Below are 25,437 nucleotides of genomic sequence, written 5' to 3'. Positions count from 1 at the left end.
CCAAGGGTCACTTGTTTCCATCCCAATGGACTCAAAGTTAAGAATTAAAAACCTCAACGTTAGTAAATTATATGTTTGGAATACTGAGACTTCTAATTAGACGTACATCCCCAGTGCCAGTAGAGCCCACTCTGTTCGTTTACTCATTACTCATAACCTCATGTAAAACTGTTTGTTTGGGATGTGGTTTTTTTAAAAAGCCTTCAGGCTTAGTTAAAGAATGGAATATGTGAGAAAAGAATTTTCCAACTTTTGTTGACTCAGTGATGAAAAGGAAAAATATGTTTATAAGAATTTGGCTGCTTGGTAACTCAAAAATAATTGATGTAAGAAACTTGAAATTTCACATGTTAAGTGCTAAATCCAATTATACATTTCAAACACAATTTTTCAAAGCATATCCTTGTTCTAGCTTATTAATATTACAGAATCATTCTGATGGACATCAAATTATTAACTGTTTTTATAAGAGTGTACTAGAAATTACTACTAGGAATATTTTATTTGTGGAAACATAAATACAGGTTATGTAACACCTTGTAAGTGGACTTGAACTAAAGGATCTTAAAAATAAATAGGAACAACAAAAATAAAACATGACTAACTCTCTAGCCACCATCAAAACAAATGTTTCCAAGGACCTGAAGCCAAGAAAATAGAAATCTATAAACACAAAGGCTAAGATAAATCAGTTGCATCTCCTAGGTCTCCATACATGACAAAACAAAACACTGAAAACCAACGGAAACCAAAAAACCCCACTTGCTGTGAAGGAAAGAATGTTGAAGAACATTGACCTTTTCTGCCCTCTGCCTACCACAGAAATCCCCACCCACTGCTGATTTTTATTTTTTATTTATTTTTGGCTGTGTTGGGTCTTTGTTGCTGCGCACGGGCTTTCTCTAGTTGCAGCGAGCAGTGGCTACTCTTTGTTGTGGTCCTTGGGCTTCTCATTGCGGTGGCTTCTCTTCGTTGCAGAGCGCAGGCTCTAGGCACACGGGCTTCAGCAGTTGTGGCATGCGGTCTCAGTAGTTGTGGCTCACGGGCTTAGAGCGCAGGCTCAGCAGTGTGGCGCACGGGCTTAGTTGGTCCGCGGCATGTGGGATCTTCCTAGACCAGGGTTCGAACCCATGTTCCCTGAATTGGTGGGCAGATTCTTAACCACTGCGCCACCAGGGAAGCCCCACTGCTGATTTTTAAATTATTGAATCTCCAAAAATTATGGGAGATGGATGTCTTAAAAATGCAGTAGATTCAATCACATAGGTCATATCATTAGCTGAAGTAGTAATTACTGAGGGGAGGCTAATCTACTTCATTCATTTTAATAACCAATTCTTTCTCAGATTTACCACAGAGCCAAATCAACCTAATTATTAAGGTACAGTAATATTGTATTGAACTATTTTTCAATCCAAGAATTTTTATTATGGAGAGAAAACTTGGATAATTTTAGCAATTATGTGCTTCATTTCTCCTTTTCTATACCTCCATTCTTGCTTATATATAAGGTACTGAATTTAACTTACTTCATTCTTGATGTTTCACATCTTGTCATTTTCTTTTAGAAAAATTTAAACTAAAGTTTAAAAGGCTACAGGGTAAGTGTTGGTGTCTAGTTCCTATGTTTAACAAATCATAGTCCCTAGAGCCCAGACTGCTGCCCTGGAGAACAAGAGGCCAAATTCTGGCTGCCCTGAAAAACCCCGCATATACAACTAATGCATATTCTAAATCTTACCATACCTCTCCCAAAACACTTTCAGGGATGCCTGACCTACACAACCTCTCCTTGCAGCCAGGCACACACCATTTCTCTTATTTGGATGTAATATTGCTAAAGAGCAAGGTCACTTGAAAGAAAGCTGAACTTGCAATCAGAATCTAAGTGTGAGTTCCAGCTCTTTAGGGGACCAGTTACAGGTAATTTAGTGCACTGGGTAAGTGCGTGCCTGCTAAAGCCAGAATGGGTTGGTGCAAATCCTGGTTTTTCCACTTTCTAGCTCTGTGACTCTAGGCAAATTATTTAAATCTTGTGCCTCAGTTTTCTCATTTGTAAAGTGGTAATAATATTAATAATTACCTCGTAGAGTTGTGAAAATGAAACATCTTAATATGGCTTAGAACAGAACATCAGGTAGCCTAAGCACTCAATAAATGTCAGCAATTATTATTGCTAGCTGCATGACCTTGGGGAGCTCACCTAACCTCTGTGATACTCTATTTGATCTTATGTCCAAAAAGGGATCATGACTTCATATGGTCTTTATGAAGACCAAATAAACTCATGCAACGTATGTGACAGTCATTTTGAAAACATAATCAAGTATTGGACAACTCCTTCAAACAAGCAGAATCAGTTCCTTTCCACTCTGTCCCTGTAATACTTCAAACATATGCATACACCTGCTAAGCACTTGTCACACTGTATCATAAGAATTTGCTTACCTGTCCATCTCCCCCACTAACAGTGCATCCTCTGATTCACCTCTGCACCCTCAGCACGTTGGACATACCTGGCACAGGACAGGTACTCAATACATATTTGTTTAAATGAATATTGTCCAAACAACTGAGTAGGAATTCACGAGGCCTCTGCCAGGAATGATGGGTGATCACTTTTTGCCAAGTATCCTCAGTAGACCACCCAGAAATGTGCTTGTTTTTCCTCAGACACCATATACTGAGATTCTGTCATTTCTAATGCAGCTTGTGTGTTTGCATTCACTCATTCTTTTCCCTTAATAAATACGCTGGGCTCCATACAGTGTACCGCAAGTGGCAACTGCCCAGGTTAATTTAGCACCACGTACTATGCAGAAAGAACCTATTTAGTATAGAATCATTTACAACTGGAGATGACAAGCTCCTCGGTTTGATATCTTCATTAGAGTGGTAGAATCTCAGGGTGGGAAAGAATGGTTTTTTAGAAGTGGGAGTCCTTATAGAACAATAAGTTAAAGTTGGGGATCTGACTGCCTAAGTTAAAATCCTTGCTCTGCTATGTACAAGGTGTAAGACCTTGGGCAAGTTACTTAACCCCTCTAAGCCTCAGTTTTCTCATCTGTAAGATGGAGCTAGTAAGATTGATACATTAAAAATAATAACCCAGGGACTTCCCTGGTGGCTCAGTGGTTGGGAATCCGCCTGCCAATGCAGGGGACATGGGTTCGAGCCCTGGTCCGGGAGGATCGCACATGCTGCAAGCAGCTAAGCCTGTGCGCCACAACTACTGAGCCTGTGCTGTAGAGCCCACAAGCCACAACCTACTGAAGCCCGCGCGCCTAGAGCCTGTGCTCGGCAACAACAGAAGCCACCACAATGAGACACCCACGCACCACAACAAAAGTGTTGCCCCCGCTCGCCGCAACTAGAGAAAGCCTGTGCGCAGCAACGAACACCCAACGCAGCCAAAAAATAACCCACATTAATCACTTTTTATGGTACCTACCATAGAGTAAGCACTTAGTATGAGTTTGCTATTGTGATTAACCCAATCCCTCACTGCAGTGTTTGAACTTCTATCACAAGTGTATTCAGGACATGAGGCATGAGTGCCCAGCTTTTGCCTGAATACCACCAGGGTCAGGGAACTTACAACCTCCACCAGTTGTCCACTTGATTACTGGGCAAAACAGAATTGTTGATAAATTCTAACAGGTTGTAATATACATACTTACATCTTCTACTCAAGGGTCTTCCATCTGTCATTTGGGATTACCCAGACGAAATCTAATCTCTTCTTGCAGGACAGCCCTTTTAACTTTGGAAGGCAGCTACATGTGCTAGCTATCACCGTCCTCCTCACACACCCACACCGACTCTTAGATCCTTTAATCATTTCTGATATGACACTGATTACAAGATCTCATCTTACCCTTTTTACTCTTCTTGAATAACCTTTTATTTATCAATGTCTTTCTTAAAGGCTGAAGATCAGAATTCATAAAACAGAGCAAATGTGACCTGATCACTAGTGAGAACTAGAGAACTACTCCCCGACTTGAACACTGTATTTCTCTTAATACAACAAAAGATTGATTTTTGTTTTGTGGAAGTTACATCACACTGTGTTGACTCATCATCTACTCACAGTCAACAGAAGGCTCTAAATCTTCCGACGTGAGCTATTGTAAGTCACCTTGTCCCCAACCTGTACTTGTACAGTTGAATTTGGAGATCTTTGAGTACTTTATATTTGTCCCTGGTAAACTTTATATTGTTAGATGTGATTCATTGTTATATTTTTTCAGGATTTGATAAGGGGGACGAGAATCCTGATTGCATCATCCAACTTATTTGTTATCTTTTCTAGCTGTGCATCATCTGTAAATTCCTTCAGCACCCGGTCAATGTTATCATCTTAGCCATCAATCAAAGTGTTAAGGGCAACAAAGCTGAAACCAGATTTGCATTAGATCCCTAGAGGCCTGGGTGTGCATCAGCCTCTTAAAATTTTTTTTAAAAGACACCATTCATTCATCAACAATATCTATTGAGTGCCTACCATGTACCAGTTATTGTTCCAAGTGCTGAGCATATATAGTGGTGAACCAAAAAAATATCCCTGTCCTCATAAAGCTTACATTCTAGTTAGGGGATAAGCAATAAATAAATATGAAGATAAATAAATAATAATAAGTCTTTTTTAAATGAAAAACTAAAGCAGGGAGGGGGTTCACGAATGTTGACAGTGGAGGTGGAGTGAGCAGTTACCCATATGCAGTGTGGCTAAAGCAGAGTTGTTTTTGAAGTTTGACTGCACTGCTCATGCCCTGCATTCTTACTGTGCATCTGGCCCAAAAGGTGTCCCCGAGTGGGAAGCAAGTCTTTCTGGTTTCTCAAAACTCACTTTTTTCTGTGTGGAATCATATTAGGAAAAATCAATAGAACGATGATAAAGAATTTAGATAGCCATGAAATAAAAAAGAAAATATGAAAGGACATAATACCTCAAGAGACTTTGCAACATTTCTTCATATGCATAGGATATTCAAACATTGTGAGGCCAGCTAGACTAGCAGGGGAGCTGGTCATACCTCCTGATCAAGACTCCAGAGAGAGACTAAAAATTGTTACTCTACAAGTATAGCATATGGTTGAAAATGAAATAATAGAGGAAAAAACAGAAAAGCTAACACTTACCTTATTCCTATCCCCATGTTCTGAAGTATGGAGTGCGTTATGAATCCAAAAGTTTATGGGAAGTCAGGAGGATGGAATGCTTGGGTGACCCCAAAACATGGCTCAGACAGTCTGGATATTGAACTCTAGAAAAGAAGCCCATAAAGGACAGATTTGAAATCTACCTCTATTAACTACTCTCTGCTCATGATTCTAATGCTGATAAATTCTTCTGAATAGTTTTAGATAATCTTCATCCCTTTGATGTTAGAGGGACTTGATAAATCTTTGTTTTCTAAAATCCTAATTGCAACCTCTGATTGGAAATTTATTTTCTACTCTCACAGTGATACTTCTAATATTTATTTTCATTCACTGAGCGTCTATTTTGTACCAGATACTTTGTTGGTGCTACGAGTACAAAGGTGAATAGGATAAACATGTTTCCTGCTTACAGAAACCTTCCAGTAGAGCTTGCAGTAGAGGGCAAGGTAGAAACTGGAAAGGCAGCTCTGATAAAGCAGTGTGTTATGAAGAGAAGAGTACCAAGAGCTCTAGGAGGGACATCTAACCCAGAATTTGCGAGAATTGGAAGTTAGTAACTTCTACGTGGAGACTTCCAAGGTACGAGGAGTTAGTCAAATAAAGAGGTGGGGCAGATCTGTTTCAGTGGAGGAAGATCTGTTTCAGTGAAGGATGCACGTTTTGAAGGTGACAGAAATCACTGATTATCTGAATACTGAAAACAGTTCAGGATAGCTGAGACAGCGTGGTCAGAGATGAGACTGGAAAGGTAAACAGAACCAATTTATACAGAGCCTTACAAGCCATGTCATAGAGGAGGTACAATCTACTGAAATCTCTGATTGCTTAAATGCTGGAGTTTTGAAGGGAAGAAGTCAAAACTGCCACTCAGGTTTTTGACTTGAACAGCTGGGTGGACAGTGACATCACTCACTAAGACACTTACTAAAGGGATGAGACCAGTCGTGGTCATGTTTGATTTGTAATGCCTGGGGAATACTCTCCGGGCACGAGTAGGCAGGTTGATTTTGAAGTCTGAGAATACAGGCTTAGGAAGCATCAGTACACGGTAGGCAACAATAGAATCCAAGGGGATGAAAGCGATACACAGGGAGAGTGTCACCGAAGAGAAAAGGGCTCAGAAGAGAACCCAGAGGAGCACCAAAACTTAAAACATGGGCAGAGAGGGACTTCCCTGGTGGTGCAGTGGTTAAGAATTGCCTGCCAAGGCAGGGGACATGGGTTCGATCCCTGGTCTGGGAAGATCCCACATGCCGCAGAGCGACGAAGCCCGTGAACCACAACTACTGAGCCCATGAGCCACAACTACTGAAGCCTGCATGCCTAGAGCCCATGATCCGCAACAAGAGAAGCCACCGCAATGAGAAGCCTGCGTACCTCAACGAAGAGTAGCCCCCGCTCACCACAGCTAGAGAAAGCCTGCGCGTAGCAACGAAGACCCAACGCAGCCAAAAAATAAATTAATTAATTAATTAAAAAAATATATATGGGCAGAGAAAGGATCCCTGAAAAAAGTACAGCCAGAGGGTACAAAAAGAGTGAGATATCATAGAGAACAAGGGAAAAGCACATTTCAACAAGTAGGTTATGGTCAACAAAGGTAAATGCTGTCAAGAGATCAAGTAGGAAAAGTCTGAGGAGCACCTATGGAGGGAGCACCAAGGAGGTGTTTGACCAGCTGGGTGAGAGCGGGGTCAGTGGAGGCAGAAGGCAGGTCACAGCAAGCTGAGGAATAAATGGAACCTGAATGTAGACAACTGTTTTAAACAATTTGCTTTAAAAGTAGAAGATATAGGGCTTCCCTGGTGGCGCAGTGGTTGAGAGTCCGCCTGCCGATGCAGGGGACACGGGTTCGTGCCCCGGTCCAGGAAGATCCCACATGACGCGGAGCGGCTGGGCCCGTGAGCCATGGCCGCTGAGCCTGTGCATCCAGAGCCTGTGCTCCACAACGGGAGAGGCCACAACAGTGAGAGGCCCGCGTACCGCAAAAAAAAAAAAAGTAGAAGATATAATCCCTAGATTTTCTTCCCAAAGGTAGGGAAATGGTGCCACTACGAAGGCTCCCTCACCACTTTTTTTGTTTGTATGTTTGTTTTTGCAGTACGCGCGCCTCTCACTGTTGTGGCCTCTCCCGTTGCGGAGCACAGGCTCCGGATGCGCAGGCTCAGCGGCCATGGCTCACGGGCCCAGCCGCCCCACGGCATGTGGGATCTTCCCGGACCGGGGCACGAACCCGCGTCCCCTAGCATCGGCAGGCGGACTCTCAACCACTGCGCCACCAGGGAAGCCCTCCCTCACCACTTTTACATTAGCTCAGTTACCACATGGAGATGCTCTTGGTAGGCATGGCCTTTGTGTTGGGCTGGGGTCTTGCAACTGGTGCTGGAAGTGGCTAAAACTGTCCAGTAAACCAAATCTGCCTTTCGTACTCTTCTTCTGCACCTGCCCCTTCTCTAGGCCTCTAAACTTCACACAGGCTTCCTGGGCTCTGACCTCTCTGAGCAGCCCACCAATGAAATGACCTTCATGGGTATTGATAAAAACCTGATCAGACACAACTGTCACACCTATTGCCATAGCTCATGTATTGGGACCAGTCAGAGGGAGGGGAGAGGAGTCTGGTCACCTTAGAGCAGATAGCTGGCCCACAGCTGGCTAGGCAGGGGTCATCTCTGAGAGCAAAATCCAGAAGCCAAAATCTCTGAATTTGGGTTGGGGGAAAACAGATAATCACAACTACCAGCAGTGCTGAGGTTGGTCCTAGGGAGTGAACGTGAGCCTAGATACAATGGGTGAACACCATAAGGGGTTTGGATGAGAGAGGAGGAGCAGGGAGCAGTCAGAGAACAGGGACCAGGAACTAGAAGTAGGCTGGAGCTATTATGCACAGAGAGGCCAGGCATAGCTGTGTTGGACAGGTGGCCCTATCACCACCAGCTCTGTTATCCTGAATCCTCCATTGCGTTGTTTCAGTTCTCGCCCCTTCATGACAACGAAGTGACATTTCTGACATTCACGACGACTCCCAAAATCTTATACCCTCAACCCCTCTTAGTAACCTGTATTCCAAGGAGAAGATAAGGAAGCTCTGGCCTGGATGGTGCAAACAGGGAGCGCACAGAGGCAATGGCAGTAACTAACCCGAAAAGGTTGCAGTGATAGCTACCCCAAACCTAAGAACTAGTAGCTGAATTAGCCCTAAATCAATAGCAAAACTGGCCGCACGGCTTGATTAAATGAAACATTATTTCTCAATTGTAATCATTCCAGGATATCTGTGTTCTCTAAAATGCACACTATGACTGAACTGAAAGGCTTAACTGTCTTCAGTTTGTGATTACGGCACAGAGAGGAGATAAAAAGCAGTGGTAAACATCAGATAAAGACAATATTTTTGTCTTGTGCACAGACCAGCTAAGCCGCACAAACTGACTTTTCAGCTGAAGATTTTTTTTTTCATTTTACTCGACTCAATAATCATTTTCCCACTGGATATTGCTTAAGGGGCAGAGTTTTCATCTAATTCTCATTTAACGAGATTGAAAAGGAAAAACTAAATAATAATATGCCATTTGTGTATAGTGCTTGTCTTTCAAAGAAGACATCATAACCCATTTTATACTATCTAATTTACATTAACAGCCCTTTTATAGTGTAAATACTAGTAAGGGCTATTATCATTTATTATTATCATGCATACAAAGTATGCATAGAAGAAACTGAGGCATGCGGGAATGAAATGACTAGTTCAATGTAACTTCCATTTTAAAGGTGTAATAGCTGGTTTTTCCTTTTTTTTGTTTTGTTTTACAATGAAGCCATGCTTTAGATAAACAAGCTTATTAAGGTGTACCTTGCCCTTAAATTTTAAGATGAAAAATACCTTGCTTAAAAGAAATCACAAGGGGTTTCCCTGGTGGCGCAATGGTTAAGAATCTGCCTGCCAATGCAAGGGACACGGGTTCGAGCTCTGGTTGGGGAAGATCCCACATGCTGTGGAGCAACTAAGCCCGTGCACCACAACTACTGAGCCTGTGCTCTAGAGCCGCGAGCCACGAGTACTGAGCCCACGTGCTGCAACTACTGAAGCCCACGCGCCTAGAGCCCATGCTCCGCAACAAGAGAAGCCGCCACAATGAGAAGCCTGTGCACCGCTAGCCCCTGCTCACCGCAACTAGAGAAAGCCTGCACGCAGCAACAAAGACCCAATGCAGCCAAAAATAAAATAAATAAAATAAAATAAAATAAGAAAGAAAAAAAGAAATCACATGGGCCAAAATGTTCATTCTGTTCCACAGATCAAATCTCTCTCCCAAGTCTAGATGAAAACCAATCAATTCCTATCACGCAACTCATTTTATTTATTATTATTATTATTATTTTTTGCAGTACACGGGCCTCTCACTGTTGTGGCCTCTCCCGTTGCGGAGCACAGGCTCCAGACGTGCAGGCTCAGTGGCCATGGCTCACGGGCCCAGCCGCTCCTTGGCATGTGGGATCTTCCCGGACCGGGGAACGAACCTGTGTCCCCTGCATCGGCAGGCGGACTCTCAACCACTGCACCACCAGGGAAGCCCACCCAGCTCATTTTAATCAGCACAGTGCTCAGCACCTTGCGCCACACACATTACTAGTCGTTTGTATGTATCACTCTCCTCTTTACATGCATTATGCTACAGTAATCTTGTCATCTCAATTGTACTTGGAAAGTACCATTCCATGCACTAATTCTGTGTATATGTAAAGTCATTGACACTTTCATGTTTGTATGAGCTTCCATCTGTGGGGTAACATTTTTCTAATCTTTTCATGTATTCATCCACTCACTCATTCATTTATTCATACTCTCAAGCACTCATGCATCCATTCAACAAATATGGATTGTGTGTCCAAAATGTGCAAACACTACTCTAGATGTAAAAGATAGAAGAGGAAGACAAAATCACTGACTTCAGGAAACTCAGCCCAGTGAGGGAGCCAGAAGAGTAAACAGCTGTAGTTAAGTGTGGTTGGTGTAGAGATGGAGTGACACATGAAAGTAGTGTGGGGACAACAGAGAGGGGATTGATCTCTCTCTGAGAGGGTGAGAAAGGCCTCTTAGATCTGAGCATGCCAGGAAGAAGGGGATTTGGGTATCCCAGGTAGAGGGCACAGCACAAGCAAAGGCACATATAAGACCATCCTGTGCGTTTGGGGAACCACAGGAAACATGGTATAACAGGAGGTTCTTCAATATTCTATAACTGGTTCTATTCCATAATCCAGGCCCTAGATGTCAACATAAATAATTGTATAAAGGGAAATATATGGTCCATGGGTTCTCTTCAGTCATGTAAGTAAAAACACATTCTACATGGGATCTGTATCAAACTACTTTTTGAAACTCTAACAGTTTGAAAAATGTCACACAGGTAACAGCACAAAATCAAAGCTTGGGTCTGGTCTACCCAAAGTTTGTATTCTCCATATTTCATCTCTAGGAGGCAGCAGGTAAGAACAGCCTACCTATTCATCAAATATAGGTAGGTGAATACTTAGTCCACCTCCATTATGATTTCAGTATAAAATTTTTATATAGAAATACTTCCAAATACAGCATTTGCAAATGCACTACATTGTGTGAGTCAGATATTTCCTGTTTACCTCTTCCCAACCATTCAGCCTTGGTGCTGCCCAGCCTCCAAAAGCATGAGAGCCAGCCTTATAGACCTATCAGCACCTCTATACACCAGCAGGAGGTGTTGGAAATAGTCTCTGAAAATTCTACACCCAAGTGCCTGCAGGGACAGCTCTTCCCTGAAGCTTCTGAGAAGTCCTGCATGAAGGCCTTTGTGAACCAGGTCTGTAATAGATAAAATGCAACCATTACAGAGAACTCACATAGAAACTTCCCTAGACTAACCCTACTGCCTTGGTAATCCTACTCTGAATTCCCTTGTCACTTAAGAAAAACTTTGCACCACCAAATTGCATCCTTGTTTCTATTTGGAAACTTTTCAGAGACTCTAAGAGTTCAAAATAACTAATCTATTTTGGTTCCTGACCAATTATAGAATCCTCTCTAAGATATCTTTTTTTTTGTTTTAACTTGGCCACGCCACGCGGCTTGTAGGATATTAGTTCCCCGAACAGGGATCGAGCCTGCGCTCCCTGCATTGGAAGCATGGAGTCTTAACCACTGGACTGCCAGGGAAGTCCCTCTAAGACATTATTTCTTCATTCATCTACTACTTCACCCATTCAAAGAACATCAACTTCCTCATTTCAGACTCTCCTGAAGCCAATCCAGTCAGCCTTTGTCCCCCATTCTACTACTGCAAACACACCTGTGAAGGTTGCAGTGACCTCTCTGTTGTCAAATCCAGTGGTCAGTTGTCCATCCTCACCTTACAGCAGCTACTTGGCACTAACGATTAGTTCCTTTCTGTTGAAACATTTTCTTCACTTTGCTTCCAGCACACCACACTGGCTTTCCTTCTACTTCATTGTTTATTCCTTCTCAGTTTCTTTTGGTGGGTCCTTCCTGATTTCTGAATGCTGGGAGTCCCCTTGGGCTTAGTCATCTGCAATTTCCCATACAGTCCATTGCTTTGTTTTATTTTATTTCTTAAATTTTTATTGGAGTATAGTTGCTTCACAATGTTGTGTTAGTTTCAGGTGTACAGCAAATTGAATCAGTTATACATATACATATATCCACTCTTTTTTAGATTCTTTTCCCATATAGGCCATTACAGAGTATTGAGTAGAGTTCCCTGGGCTATACAGTAGGTCCTTATTAGTTATCTATTTTATATATAGTAGTGTGTATATGTCAATCCCAATCTCCCAATTTATCCCCCCGCCACTTACCCCCTGAAAACCTTAAGTTTGATTTCTACATCTGTAACTCTATTTCTGTTTTGTAGATAAGTTCATTTGTACCCTTTTTTTCAGATTCCACATATAAGCGGTATCATATGATCCACTGATTTAAATACCATATCTTTTGTCCTAATGTCTGACTTGGAAGCTGCAGAGGGGGTTTCTTTTCCTAGAGGCAGTGAAGTTTGGGTTGGGCACTGAAGGAGGAAATGAGTTGGCTGAGGAGAGAAGATACTTAGGGGAATAGGATGGGGAAAGGCACAAAAGTGTGCAAAGGCAAACTGTGTTCAGAGAAGAGAGGGAAGTCTTGTGTGGGCTGAAAATAACTGGTAAGGTAGGATGTAGCCATATTGAGAAGAACCTTGATTTACAGCTAAGGAACTTGGACTCTCCCCTGAAGACAATAAGTATGAAAGGTATCAGAGGTTCCTAAATAGGGAAGGGATGTGATTATTCATATTAAAAATAAATACATAAAAATTTAGTAGCAAGATGACGGCTGAACTAGAGTAAGGGTAGACTGGAGCCAAGAAAGCCAATTAGAAGGTCACTGTAATAGTCTAAGGAAAGGATTATGGTCTGAATCACCATAGCAGCAACAGGATGAAAAGTAGTGACAAATCCAAGGGAGATTTAGAAGTAGCATTGAGGACATAGTTATTGATTAGATAGGCATTTGGGAGTAGGGGAGAGAGGCCAAGGTTGAAGTGTAATGATATTAACTAAGCTAAATAAGAGAAGGAGAGCAAGAAGGTGGGGGGAGGAGGATGAGTAGCATATTAAATTTGCAGTGATTATAGGACATCCAATGGCAAATGAAAGACACGTCTGCAGATCGGGAGAGAAGTTTGGACTGAATATATAGGTTCAGAAGTCAGTGTCCACTGGTAGTTAAGTCCTCAGAACGGATGGGATACCCTGAGGAGGGCATACAGTGAGAAGAGTGCCAAGACCTTGAAAAAAAAAAGCATGCAGGCAGCTGTCAGAGGAAGAGGAGCCAGAGGAGGAGACTGGGAAGGAGCAGAGAGATAGCGTAAGAACGGGACAGAGGTCTGCAAGTAAAGGGAGAAGAGACCTTCAAAGAGGAAATGATCAACAGTTCTCTCTGGGGTAGGATGAGTGATAAGGTTTGGTAATTAGATCTGATGAACACAGTTTCTACAGCATTAGAAGGCAGATTGGAATGGATCAAGTGAAGACTCCTCTTGGAAGTTTGGCTGTAAGGGAAGCAGGTAATGGCTGGGAAGAAAATGGAGTTGGGCAAGGTACAGAAGTTTTTTTTATGAAATGGAAGTCTTTAGTATAACAGCCAGCCAGCTAGTTTCTGCTTAGACAACTCTTGTGAGCTCACTACCCCACAAGACAACCTTGTTACATTTTTAACTAGCAATTGATCATCCTAAACAGTTCACCATATATTTGTTGAGTGCCTGCTCTGTCTAGAGCATTGGGCTTGGCATTTCAGTGCCTAAAAAGATATTCACGACATGGTCACTTACTGAAGTGGATTTAAAATATTCAAAACTCATGAAGAAGAAAATCAATTGTAAGTCCACTATTGAGATATTACCACTAACAATATTTTTCTGTGTATCCATCCAGTCTTTTTTTCTGAGCAGATATATTTAAAAATAAATTACCAACATTTTCTGATATCATGACATCTTCCATAATCTTCTTTTCACTGGATGCATAGATTTCATCAAAGGAATATATTACAATTTATAGAATACTTCTTTTTGGACCCTTAGGTTATCTCCAAGTGTTCAATATTATAAAGAAGGCATGCTCTACTAAATATTCTTCTACATTAAATTTTGTGAGTGTTTCTGGTTATTTTCTTAGGATGAAGTCTTAAAAATGAAATTACTGTGTTAAATAGTTTGCACACATTAAAATTTTTTTATACACAATGCCAAATTGCTCTCTAGAATGCTTGAACCAATTTACATGCCCCATATTGTATAAGCATGTATATTGTATAAGTGTGTTTATTTCCCTGAATCTTTATTCATGGAAGTTATCATTTTAAAGTTCTTGACAATTTGTTAGGTACAAAGCCATCTGGTTTTACTTTATATTTCTACTTATGGAGTCTTCACTTGATCCATTCCAGTCTGCCTTTAATTACTACTAAGACTGGACCAATCGAACTCCTTTTTTTCTTTTTGCCTTTTCATGTTCTTTACCCACATGGCTTTCGTGTTCTTTACCCACACTTCTTTTGAAATGTTGTATTATTCTTATAAATTTGTAAGATTTTGCTCTTTGCTCAAATTTGTAAAATTTGCTCTTTGTCACATATATATCTAGTTGCAAAAGTTCTAGCTCTCATTTATATTTTAATTTTGTTTGTGGTACTGTTTCATCTACATAAACTAAAAAGTTTTAAGTAGTCAAATCTATAAATGTTTTTCTTTTACAAACCATAAACCTTTATTTTTTCACTCAGATTTTTACCACTCTAAGGTCAAGAAATGCTTACACCACTTTCATCTTTTCAAGACATATCACTTCTCTTGTATGGGTCATTTTTCATATTTAACTCTTTAATCCATCGGAAATTTATTCCATTCCTTCTTTTTTTTTCCTTATAAATTTCATTTAGTTATTTATTTATTTTTGGCTGCAGTGGGTCTTCGTTGCTGCGCACAGGCTTTCTCTAGTTGTGGAGAGCGGGTGCCACTCTTTGTTGCTGTGCATGGGCTTTCTCTAGTTGCAGAGAGCAGGGGCTACTCTTTGTTGCTGTGCACAGGCTTCTCATTGCGGTGGCTTCTCTTTGTTGTGGAGCACCGGCTGTAGGCACGCAGGCTTCAGTAGTTGTGGCACTTGGGCTCCGTAGTTGTGACTTGTGGGCTCTAGAGCACAGGCTCAGTAGTTGTGGCACACGGGCTTAGTTGCTCCATGGTATGTGGGATTCTCCTGGACCAGGGCTTGAAGTCGTGTCCCCTGCATTGGCAGGCGGATTCTTTTTTTTTTTTTTTGCGGTACGCGGGCCTCTCACTGTTGCGGCCTCTCCCGTTGCAGAGCACAGGCTCTGAATGCACAGGCTCAGCAGCCATGGCTCACGGGCCCAGCCGCTCCATGGCATGTGGGGTCCTCCCGGACTGGGGCATGAACCCGTGTCCCCTGCATTGGCAGGCGGACTCTCAACCACTGCACCACCAGGGAAGCCCTGGCAGGCGGATTCTTAACCACTGCACCACGAGGGAAGTCCCCCATTCCTTCTTAATCATGTTTGTTCTATCCTTTTGAATCAGAGATGATGCTTTGGTTTCAAGAAAGAGAAATCTAACTCAAATTGACTTAAACAAAATATTGAATTTATTGCCTCCTGTTAGTAGAAAAGTTCAAAGGCTTCAGGGCCATGTATGGTTAGGTGGCTCACACAATGTGGAGAGGACCTGATGGTTCCCTCTTCATTTCTTTGCTTTAGTCCCTGGTGACAGCTCCATTCTCAGTAGACTCTCCCAAGAGACTCTCCCCTCCTGGTCCCTAGATGGTGTCCAAGAACTCCCAGGTTACATGCTTCTGCATTCACTTCTAGAGGAAAGTGTCTTTGCCTTAGCAGAAAAATCCTGACATTCTCTTTCGTTGATTGGACTGACTTAGGTTACATGCCCATACATGAAGTGGTCACTGGGGCCAAGGGGATGAAATTCACTCATTGACTTAGTCTGGACCACATGCGCTATCTTCTGGTGATAAAGGTGGAGTCAGCTTTCTCAAAACTACATGGATGTCCTACAGAAAGGGCAGCTGAGAAAGAGGGATTCATGCGAGAAGACAACTAAGGTAAGGACTACATCTTTAAGTATCAAGATCATTGCTTTTGATAGAAAACGACAAATCCTCTGCCATTTGAAAACATTTGTTCTACCACCATTAATGCAATAGAAACTAGAGTTAAAATCATGAAAGGACATGGTCCCTTCCTTAGGTACTAAACCCCTTACATTCCAGTTGCATAGGGACCACCTGGGCACATCACAGTTTCTAAAAGTCTAATCATATGTGACTGGGACAATTTCCTCCATGGCCAACTAATCTATGGGTTCTCTGAATTCCTTCTTTTAAACAGGTTACATAGACTTAGTAGAAGAAATAAGACCATAGCTCCAATTCTCCCCTGAATTCATTCTGGCAAAGTCTCTGTCTCCTGGCTACTTTGATTTCTGGTTACTTATTTGGACCATTCCTGTCTTTTTTTTTTTTTTGTAATCTAGAAGTCTTATACCACTTTGCAATGTCTTTTCCTGGTTTGTGACCTGAGACCTATATCTTGACCTAAATATCTTCTTAGAGGAGCCCTCCAAGGGCTAACTATAGCTAACTAAGTTGGACTTTGGAGCACTGGGGCTTTATGTCGACTACAGCAGGGATTCAGAAGAGGCAGGACACAATAGTACTCATGTGCTGTGTGCCAGGCACAGTTCAAAATGTCCTGCCCAGGGCAAGCCATTATCTGACCCCATGAATGGGATTAGTGCCCTTATAAGGAGAGATGATCTCTCTCTCTCTCTGTGTGGATACAAGAAGGTGCTCATCTGCATCAGATACCAAATCAGCTGGCACCTTGAGCTTGGACTTACTAGCCTTCAGAACAGAGAAATAAATGCTTTTTGTACAAGTCTATGGTATTGGTTATAGTAGCTCCAACTGACAAAGACATCATTCTCCCTGCCTCTGTGACATACCTGTACAGTGACTTGGCTTCTGTGGGCCCAGAGAAGTCTCTTTTTACCCTTTCTTAGAGGTTTTGACCACAGTTTTCCTCTCTTGTCTCAGTCCTGTCTCTAGTACTTGCTGCTCTTCTATTCTTCAACTCCTTGTATGATACACCATCACTTACTGTTTTTAGAGCCTTCCCCACAAAACACTACCACGTTAAATACATCTATTGAAGACACTTTCTCATTTTAGAATTATTAAAAATGTGTGGGAAAAGCCTTGTACCTTAGCATCTAGTAAATGCTATAATTGAATGATTTTGGTTTTTAGCTACCTATTAACATCAGACAGTCTGCCCCATTCAGTAGTTGGGTTGTGCTACCCCTTCTCTATTATTATTCTTACTATATCCCTAAGCAAAAAACAAACAAAAATTGTCTTCAGTACTTTTCCCAGAGTCTAGTTTTCTCTGGCCTTTAAGTCCTCTGACATTATTTTCACATTATTTCCTTCTTTAGAGTGAGGCCTCCCCCTCCTGCTATCTATTTGTGTACATGTCCTTTAAAAATACAAGCTAATCAGAACACTTCTTGAGCAGCCACATTGATCTTTTTTAGATGCTCCCTTTTCTTTATTGAAATCACTGGCTTCATAAGAATTTAAATTTCAAGTCACTTTACTCCTCTTGAGCTTTCTTTCCTAGTTCCTGGCCAGATAGAGCCTTATGTCCATATATTCTCTTAACTTGCTCAAGTTTTCTTTGTATCCGGTTAGCAAGTGAAGAATTGCCTTCTCTGGCTACTACAAATTCAAGGATACTGTGGTCACTTTAAGTTGTCTGTCACTTCCACTTCACCAACACATTCTTCTTAGCTGGTTAGAATTAAGCATAGAATAGTACCTTTTCAATAAGCAATTAGTTTAAATTTAAGTCATGCCAACTTTGACGTTCACTTTTCAGCAGAATGAGCTTGTCAGTAGATGTTGAAGTTCTCCATTACCCCTACATTGTGGCCCTGTGCTATTAATTCTGTCATTTGTATTGGGAAAGCATTATTGATGTGGCCATAACAGGATCACAAAGCATGCTAGAACTAGCTGACAACACATGGCCAGTGGAGAGACAGCATGAGCCCCGAAGGGAGTGGAGAGCTCTCCTCAGGGCATGGGCTGTGAATACAGAAGCCGGCTTGGATTAGGGCAGCTGGGCTGTTCAAGACCTGATGTCTCTTACCAAGGTGAAGTTCAAGAAGCTATTAATACTAAGAAGTCCAGCATGAAGGCTGAGGCACGGGTGTATCATAGTTTAAGGAGATCACGGCAGGGGTGTGAACAGCAGAATACAGCCCTCTGTATTCTGTATTTAATACAGCCCTCTGTATTAAACAAGACATCAGAATCATGGTCAAAAAGACCAGGGTTCAAGAGAGTGTCCCAAATCTACAGGAAGCCTGGATGCAAGGCAGAATGAGCAGAGACTGAAGGTGTGGAGGTTAGGGTGGAAGCCCAGAATTGGACAAACATGGAGTGGGAGGCATAATAGGAGGGACCTGCAGATATCCAAAGCTCACAGCTGACCTGGCTAGAAGGAAGCACGACGCTGGGGCTGATACTGATGACACACTTTCTCCCTAGTCAAAACTGGCATTTAAGTCTTGGGGAACTTGGAGAATTAGACCTATAGGCAGAGCTCCTTAGACAATCCAGCAGCTGGCAAAGGCAAGACAACTAGCCAGCTGCCTTATTGTAAGCTCCTGTGACAATGTCACTTCTGCTTTTATTTTCACCCAAATCTTCTCTACCAGGCATCAAGCTTCAGGTTTGTGGGTTTTCATTTGTATTCGCAAGTTCTTGACTCACAGGGCTACTCTACTTTGCCTTTGGTGCTCCTTTAGAACAAATTACGCACCTTCATATTGGTGTAATACAACAGCTATTGTTTACTGATTACCTATCATGTACAGGTACCATGCTAGCTGATCTACATACACTATGTCTTATTTAATTCCCACAGCTCCTCCTTGGGAGGTGGGTATTATTATGCCCATTTTAAAAAGAGGAAACTGAAGCTTATATGGTTTATGTAATCAGCTCAAGGTCACACATCAGGGAAACAAAAGAGCTCGGATTTAAATTTAGTTTTGTCTAACTACCTAACTGTGGCTTAAATGACTACATTTATACTGTAATACAATTACTGTCAAACAAGTCTCACTGACACCTATCAGCCACTAGATTTTTCATCTATCTATCTATCTATCTATCTATCTATCTATCTATCTATCTTCTAACCTCTTTTATCTCTAACTCTCTAACACTCAGTACTGCACTATGTAAAAATGATTATTAATAAGTACTTACTGAGAGGTGGAGTAAAGATGGTGTACTAGGAGGACCTGGAATTCGCGTCTCCTCACAACTAGGGCACCTACCAGGCACCAGTGGGGGACCATGGACACTTAAGGGGACAGGAGGAGCCCCCAGAGACCAGGTAGGATGTGGGGTGTGGGGGGAGTGAAGGGGGAGAAGTGGAGGCGGGACGGGACTGGCACCCCTGAGGGGCGGCTAGTGGAGGGGAAGGGATCCCACGCCTGAGGGGAGAAATTGGGGAACCATTGGGAGGACAGAGGATCAAAAGGGAGCGTGGCCAGGTTTCCCCTACCCACTTGGACTCCCAGGAACCTGTTGAGATCCCCGGCCTGATCCTCTGTCCACCCCCTCCAGCCATGTGGGTCCTGAGGAGAGTGGGAGGGAGAGAAGGGGGAGCAAAAGTAAAGGCTGGACCTCCGGGACCAGCACCCCTAAGGGGTGGCTAGGGGAGGGAAGGAGTTCCTGCACCCAGCGGGACCCACCCATGGTTAGGGGTCCAGTGGCTAGGGGTCCAGCAGGGATGGGAGAGACCCTGGGGGGAGATGGGGGGGGCACAAAGGAACAGAAGGAAATGGGGCCAGCGCTTTCACTGTCCACTTAGGCACTGGGGAGCCTGTCCGGCTCCAAGGCCTAATCCTCTGCCCTCAGAGCCTCCCTCCTGCAGCACAGAGCTCAAGCCCTGCCCCTGCAAATCCTCTGCCCTCAGAGCCTCCCTCCTGCAGCACAGAGCTCAAGCCCTGCCCCTGCAAACCCACCCAGGTTACACTCGGAGACCCCCTCCAATGCACTGGGCCTAAACCCTACCCACACACCCACACGCAGGGCCTTATCTCCAAACTCCGGAACTCCACACTCCAGAGGCCCTCCTTTCCACATGCTGCCTCTCCCCTTTGGGCCAGTCCTAAGCAGAGGCCCCGCCCCATGCTCAAACGTCACCCCCCCAGGTCCTGCCCCATCCTAAACCTCGCCCCTGCCTAAGTTCCACCCCCCACCTAAACTCCACCCCCATAGCCAAGGCTTTTTTTTTTTCTTTTTCTTTTCGTTTTTCCTCTTTTAGATTAGGTTCTGTTTTAGCTTGTTGATTCATTGTTGTTGATTCTTTTATATTTTTATTTTTCCTGATAAATCTTTTATTTTTCTAATTTTATTTTATTCTTTATACTTTGTTAGTGATCTCTCCTTTTGGCCTGTTTCCCCCCCCTCACCTTTTTTTTCTTTTTTCTGTTGTGATTTTATTTTACCTTGTTGCAGTTGTTTCAAATATAGTTTTATTATTCATAAAATATTTTTTATTCTTTGATATTATACTGCTCCTTTTTTTCTTTCTTTCTTTTTTTTTAACCACACCACAAAGTTTGTGGGATCTTGGTTCCCAGGCCAGAGGTTGGGCCCAAGCTCCTGTGGTGGGAGCTCTGAGTCCAAACTGCTGGACTAACACAGAACCTCAGACCCCAGGGAATATCAATCAGAGTGAGGTTTCCTGGAGGTCCTCATCTAAGCACCAAGACCCAGGTCTATCCAACTGCCTGCAAACTCCAGTGCTGGACGTCTCAGGCCAAACAACCAGTAAGACAGGAATACAGCACCACCCATCCAAAAAAAAAAAAAAAATGAAACGACAAAAAATATATTACAGACGAAGGAGCAAGGTAAAAAACTACAAGACCAAATAAATGAAGATGAAATAGGCAACCAACTTGAAAAAGAATTCAGAGTAATGAGAGTAAAGATGATCCAAAATCTCGGAAACAGAATGGAGAAAATACGAGAAACATTTAACATGGATCTAGAAGCACTAAAGAGCAAACAGTGATGAAGAGCACAATTACTGAAATTAAAAATACTCTAGAGGGAATCAGTAACAGAATAACTGAGGAAGAAGAACGGATAAGTGAGCTGGAAGATAAAATGGTGGAAATAACTGCCAGGGAGCAGAATAAAAAAAAAAAGGAATGAAAAGAATTGAGGACAGTCTCAGAGACCTCTGGGATAACATTAAATGCACCAACATTCGAATTATAGGGGTTCCAGAAGAAGAGAAAAAGAAAGGGTCTGAGAAAATATTTGAAAAGATTATAGTCGAAAACTTCCCTAACGTGGGAAAGGAAATAGTCAATCAAGTCCAGGAAACACAGAGAGTTCCATACAGGAAAAACCCAAAGAGAAACACACCAAGACACATATTAATCAAACTATCAAAAATTAAATACAAAGAAAAAATATTAAAAGCAGTAAGGGAAAAGCAACAAATAACATACAAGGGAATCCCCATAAGGTTAACAGCTGATTTTTCAGCAGGAACTCTGCAAGCCAGAAGGGAGTGGCAGGACATATTGAAAGTGATGAAGGAGAAAAACCTGCAACCAAGATTACTCTACCCAGCAAGGATCTCATTCAGATTTGAGGGAGAAATTAAAACCTTTACAGATAAGCAAAAGTTAAGAGAATTCAGCATCACCAAACCAGCTTTACAACAAATGCTAAAGGAACTTCTCTAGGCAGGAAACACAAGACAAGGAAAAGACCTACAAAAAACAAACTCAAAACAATTAAGAAAATGGTAATAGGAACATACATATCAATAATTACCTTCAATGTAAATGGATTAAATGCTCCAACCAAAAGACATAGACTGGCTGAATGGATACAACAACAAGACCCATATATATGCTGTCTACAAGAGACCCACTTCAGACCTAGGGACACATACAGACTGAAAGATGGAAAAAGATATTCCAGGCAAATGGAAATCAAAAGAAAGCTGGAGGAGCAATTCTCATATCAGACAAAATAGACTTTAAAATAAAGACTATTACAAGAGACAAAGAAGGACACTAAATAATGATCAAGGGATCAATCCAAGAAGAAGATATAACAACTGTAAATATTTATGCACCCAACATAGGAGTACCTCAATATATAAGGCAAATGCTAACATCCATAAAAGGGGAAATAGACAGTAACACAATAATAGTAGGGGACTTCAACACCCCACTTTCACCAATGGACAGATCATCTGAAATGAAAATAAATAAGGAAACACAAGCTTTAAATGACACATTAAACAAGATGGACTTAGTTGATATTTATAGGACATTCCATCCCAAAACAACAGAATACACTTTCTTCTCAAGTGCTCATGGAACATTCTCCAGGATAGATCATATCTTGGGTCCCAAATCAAGCCTTGGTAAGTTTAAGAAAATGGAAATCGTATCAAGTATCTTTTCTGACCACAACGCTACCAGACTAGATATTAATTACAGGAAAAAAACTGTAAAAAATACAAACAAGTGGAGGCTAAACAGTACACTACTAAATAAACAAGAAATCACTGAAGAAATCAAAGAGGAAATCAAAAAATATCTAGAGACAAATGACAATGAAAACATGATAACCCAAAATTAGAGAAAGAAGAACAAAGAAACCCCAAAGTTAGCAGAAGGAAAGAAATAATAAAGATCAGATAAGAAATAAATGAAAAAGAAAGGAAGGAAACAATAGCAAAGATCTATAAAAGTAAAAGCTGGTTCTTTGAGAAGATAAACAAAATTGATAAACCAGTAGCCAGACTCATCAAGAAAAAAGGGAGAAAACTCAAATCAACAGAATGAAATGAAAAACGAGGAGTAACAACTGACACCGCAGAAGCACAAAGGATCATGAGAGATTACTACAAGGAACTATATGCCAATAAAATGGACAACTGGAAGAAATGGACAAATTCTTAGAAAAGCACAATGTTCTGAGACGGAACCAGGAAGATATAGAAAATATAAAGACCAATCACAAGCACTGAAATTGAAACTGTGATTAAAAATCTTCCAACAAACAAAAGCCCAGGACCAGATGGCTTCACAGGCGAATTCTATCAAACATTTAGAGAAGCGCTAATGCCTATCCTTCTCAAACTCTTCCAAAATACAGCAGAGGAAGGAACACTCCCAAACTCATTCTATGAGGCCACCATCACCCCGATACCAAAACCAGACAAAGATGTCGCAAAAACTATAGGCCAATATCTCTGATGAACATAGATGCAAAGGTCCTCAACAAAATACTAGCAAACAGAATCCAGCAGCACATTAAAAGGATCATACACCATGATCAAGTGGGGTTTATCCCAGGAATGCAAGGATTCTTCAATATACGCAAATCAATCAATGTGATACACCATATTACCAAATTGGAGGAGAAAAACCGTATGATAATCTCAATAGATGCAGAAAAAGCTTTTGAAAAAATTCAACACCCATTTATGATAAAAACTCTCCAGAAAGTGGGCATAGAGGGAACTTACCTCAACATAATAAAGGCCATATATGACAAACCCACAGCCAACATTGTTCTCAATGGTGAAAAAGTGAAACCATTTCCACTAAGATCAGGAACAAGACAAGGCTGCTCACTCTCACCACTGTTATTCAACATAGTTTTGGAAGTTTTAGCCACGGCAATCAGAGAAGAAAAAGATATAAAAGGAATCCAAATCGGAAAAGAAGTAAAACTGTCACTGTTTGCAGATGACATGATACTATACATAGAGAATCCTAAAGATGCTACCAGAAAACTACTAGAGCTAATCAATGAATTTGGTAAAGTAGCAGGATACAAAATTAATGCACAGAAATCTCTTACATTCCTATACACTAATGATGAAAAATCTGAAAGAGAAGTTAAGGGAACACTCCCATTTACCACTGCAACAAAAAGAATAAAATACCTAGGAATAAACCTACCTAAGGAGACAAAAAACCTGTATGCAGAAAACTATAAGACACTGATGAAAGAAATTAAAGATGATACAAACAGATGGAGAGATATGCTGTGTCCTTGGATTGGAAAAATCAACATTGTGAAAATGACTATACTACCCAAAGCAATCTACAGATTCAATGCAAACCCTATAAAACTACCAATGGCATTTTTCACAGAACTAGAACAAAAAAATTTCACAATTTGTATGGAAACACAAAAGACCCCAAATAGCCAAAACAATCTTGAGAAAGAAAAATGGAGCTGGAGAAATCAGGCTCCTGGACTTCAGACTATACTATAAAGCTACAGTAATCAAGACAGTATTGTACTGGCACAAAAACAGAAATATAGATCAATGGAACAGGATGGAAAGCCCAGAGACAAATCCACGCACATATGGTCACCTTATCTTTGACAAAGGAGGCAAGAATATACAATGGAGAAAAGACAGCCTCTTCAATAAGTGGTGCTGGGAAAACTGGACAGCTACATGTAAAAGAATGAAATTAGAACACTCCCTAACACCGTACACAAAAATATGGATTAAAGACCTAAATGTAAGGTCAGACGCTATAAAACTCTTAGAGGAAAACATAGGCGGAACACTGTTTGACACAAATCACAGCAAGCTCCTTTTTGACCCACCTCCTAGAGAAATGGAAATAAAAGCAAAAATAAACAAATGGGACCTAATGAAACTTAAAAGCTTCTGCACAGCAAAGGAAACCATAAACAAGACAAAATGACAACCCTCAGAATGGGAGAAAATATTTGCAAATGAAGCAACTGACAAAGGATTAATCTCCAAAATATATAAGCAGCTCATGCAGCTCAATATCAAAAAAACAAACAACCCAATCCAAAAATGGGCAGAAGACCTAAATAGACATTTCTCCAAAGAAGATATACAGACTGCCAACAAACGCATGAAAAGATGCTCAACATCACTAATCGTTAGAGAAATCCAAATCAAAACTACAATGAGGTATCACCTCACACTAGTCAGAATGGCCATCATCAAAAATTCTACAAACAATAAATGCTGGAGAGGGTGTGGAGAAGAGGGAACCCTCTTGCACTGTTGGTGGGAATGTAATTTGGTACAGTGACTATGGAGAACAGTATGGAGGTTCCTTAAATAACTAAAAATAGAACCAGCATATGAACCAGCAATCCCAGTACTGGGCATATACCCTGAGAAAAACATAATTCAAAAAGAGTCATATACCACAATATGCATTGCAGCACTATTTACGATAGCCAGGAAATGGAAACAACCTCAGTGTCCATCGACAGATGAATGGATAAAGAAGATGTGGCACATATATACAATGGAATATTACTCAGTCATAAAAAGAAACGAAATTGAGTTATTTGTAGTGAGGTGGATGGACCTAGAGTCTGTCATACAGAGTGAAGTAAGTCAGAAAGAGAAAAACAAATAACGTATGCTAACATATATATATATGGAATCTAAATTAAAAAAGGTTCTGATGAACCTGGGGGAAGGACAGGAATAAAGACACAGGCGTAGAGAATGGACTTGAGGACATGGGGAGGGGGAAGGGTAAGCTGGGAAGAAGTGAGAGAGTTGCATGGACATAT

General features: G+C 41.4%; 1 protein-coding gene across 1 annotated transcript in view; it reads right to left on the bottom strand.

Annotated features, from left to right (window-relative positions):
* The window catches only part of MKLN1 (muskelin 1), a 359,451-nt gene that overhangs the window by 325,192 nt on the left and 8,822 nt on the right, over window positions 1-25,437 (bottom strand). The window contains exon 2 of the mRNA XM_082846006.1: window positions 5,146-5,270. Within this exon, the coding sequence (XP_082702132.1) occupies window positions 5,146-5,162 (17 nt within the window). The 5' untranslated portion in view covers window positions 5,163-5,270. The remainder of the gene's footprint in view (window positions 1-5,145; window positions 5,271-25,437) is intronic.

The sequence above is a fragment of the Leucopleurus acutus genome, assembly GCF_964270905.1.
Source record: "Leucopleurus acutus genome assembly, chromosome: 9".
In the NCBI taxonomy this organism is placed as follows: Eukaryota; Metazoa; Chordata; class Mammalia; order Artiodactyla; family Delphinidae; genus Leucopleurus; species Leucopleurus acutus.
The sequence above is the reverse complement of the archived record's forward strand: the minus strand, read 5'-3'. Positions and strand labels throughout refer to the sequence as shown.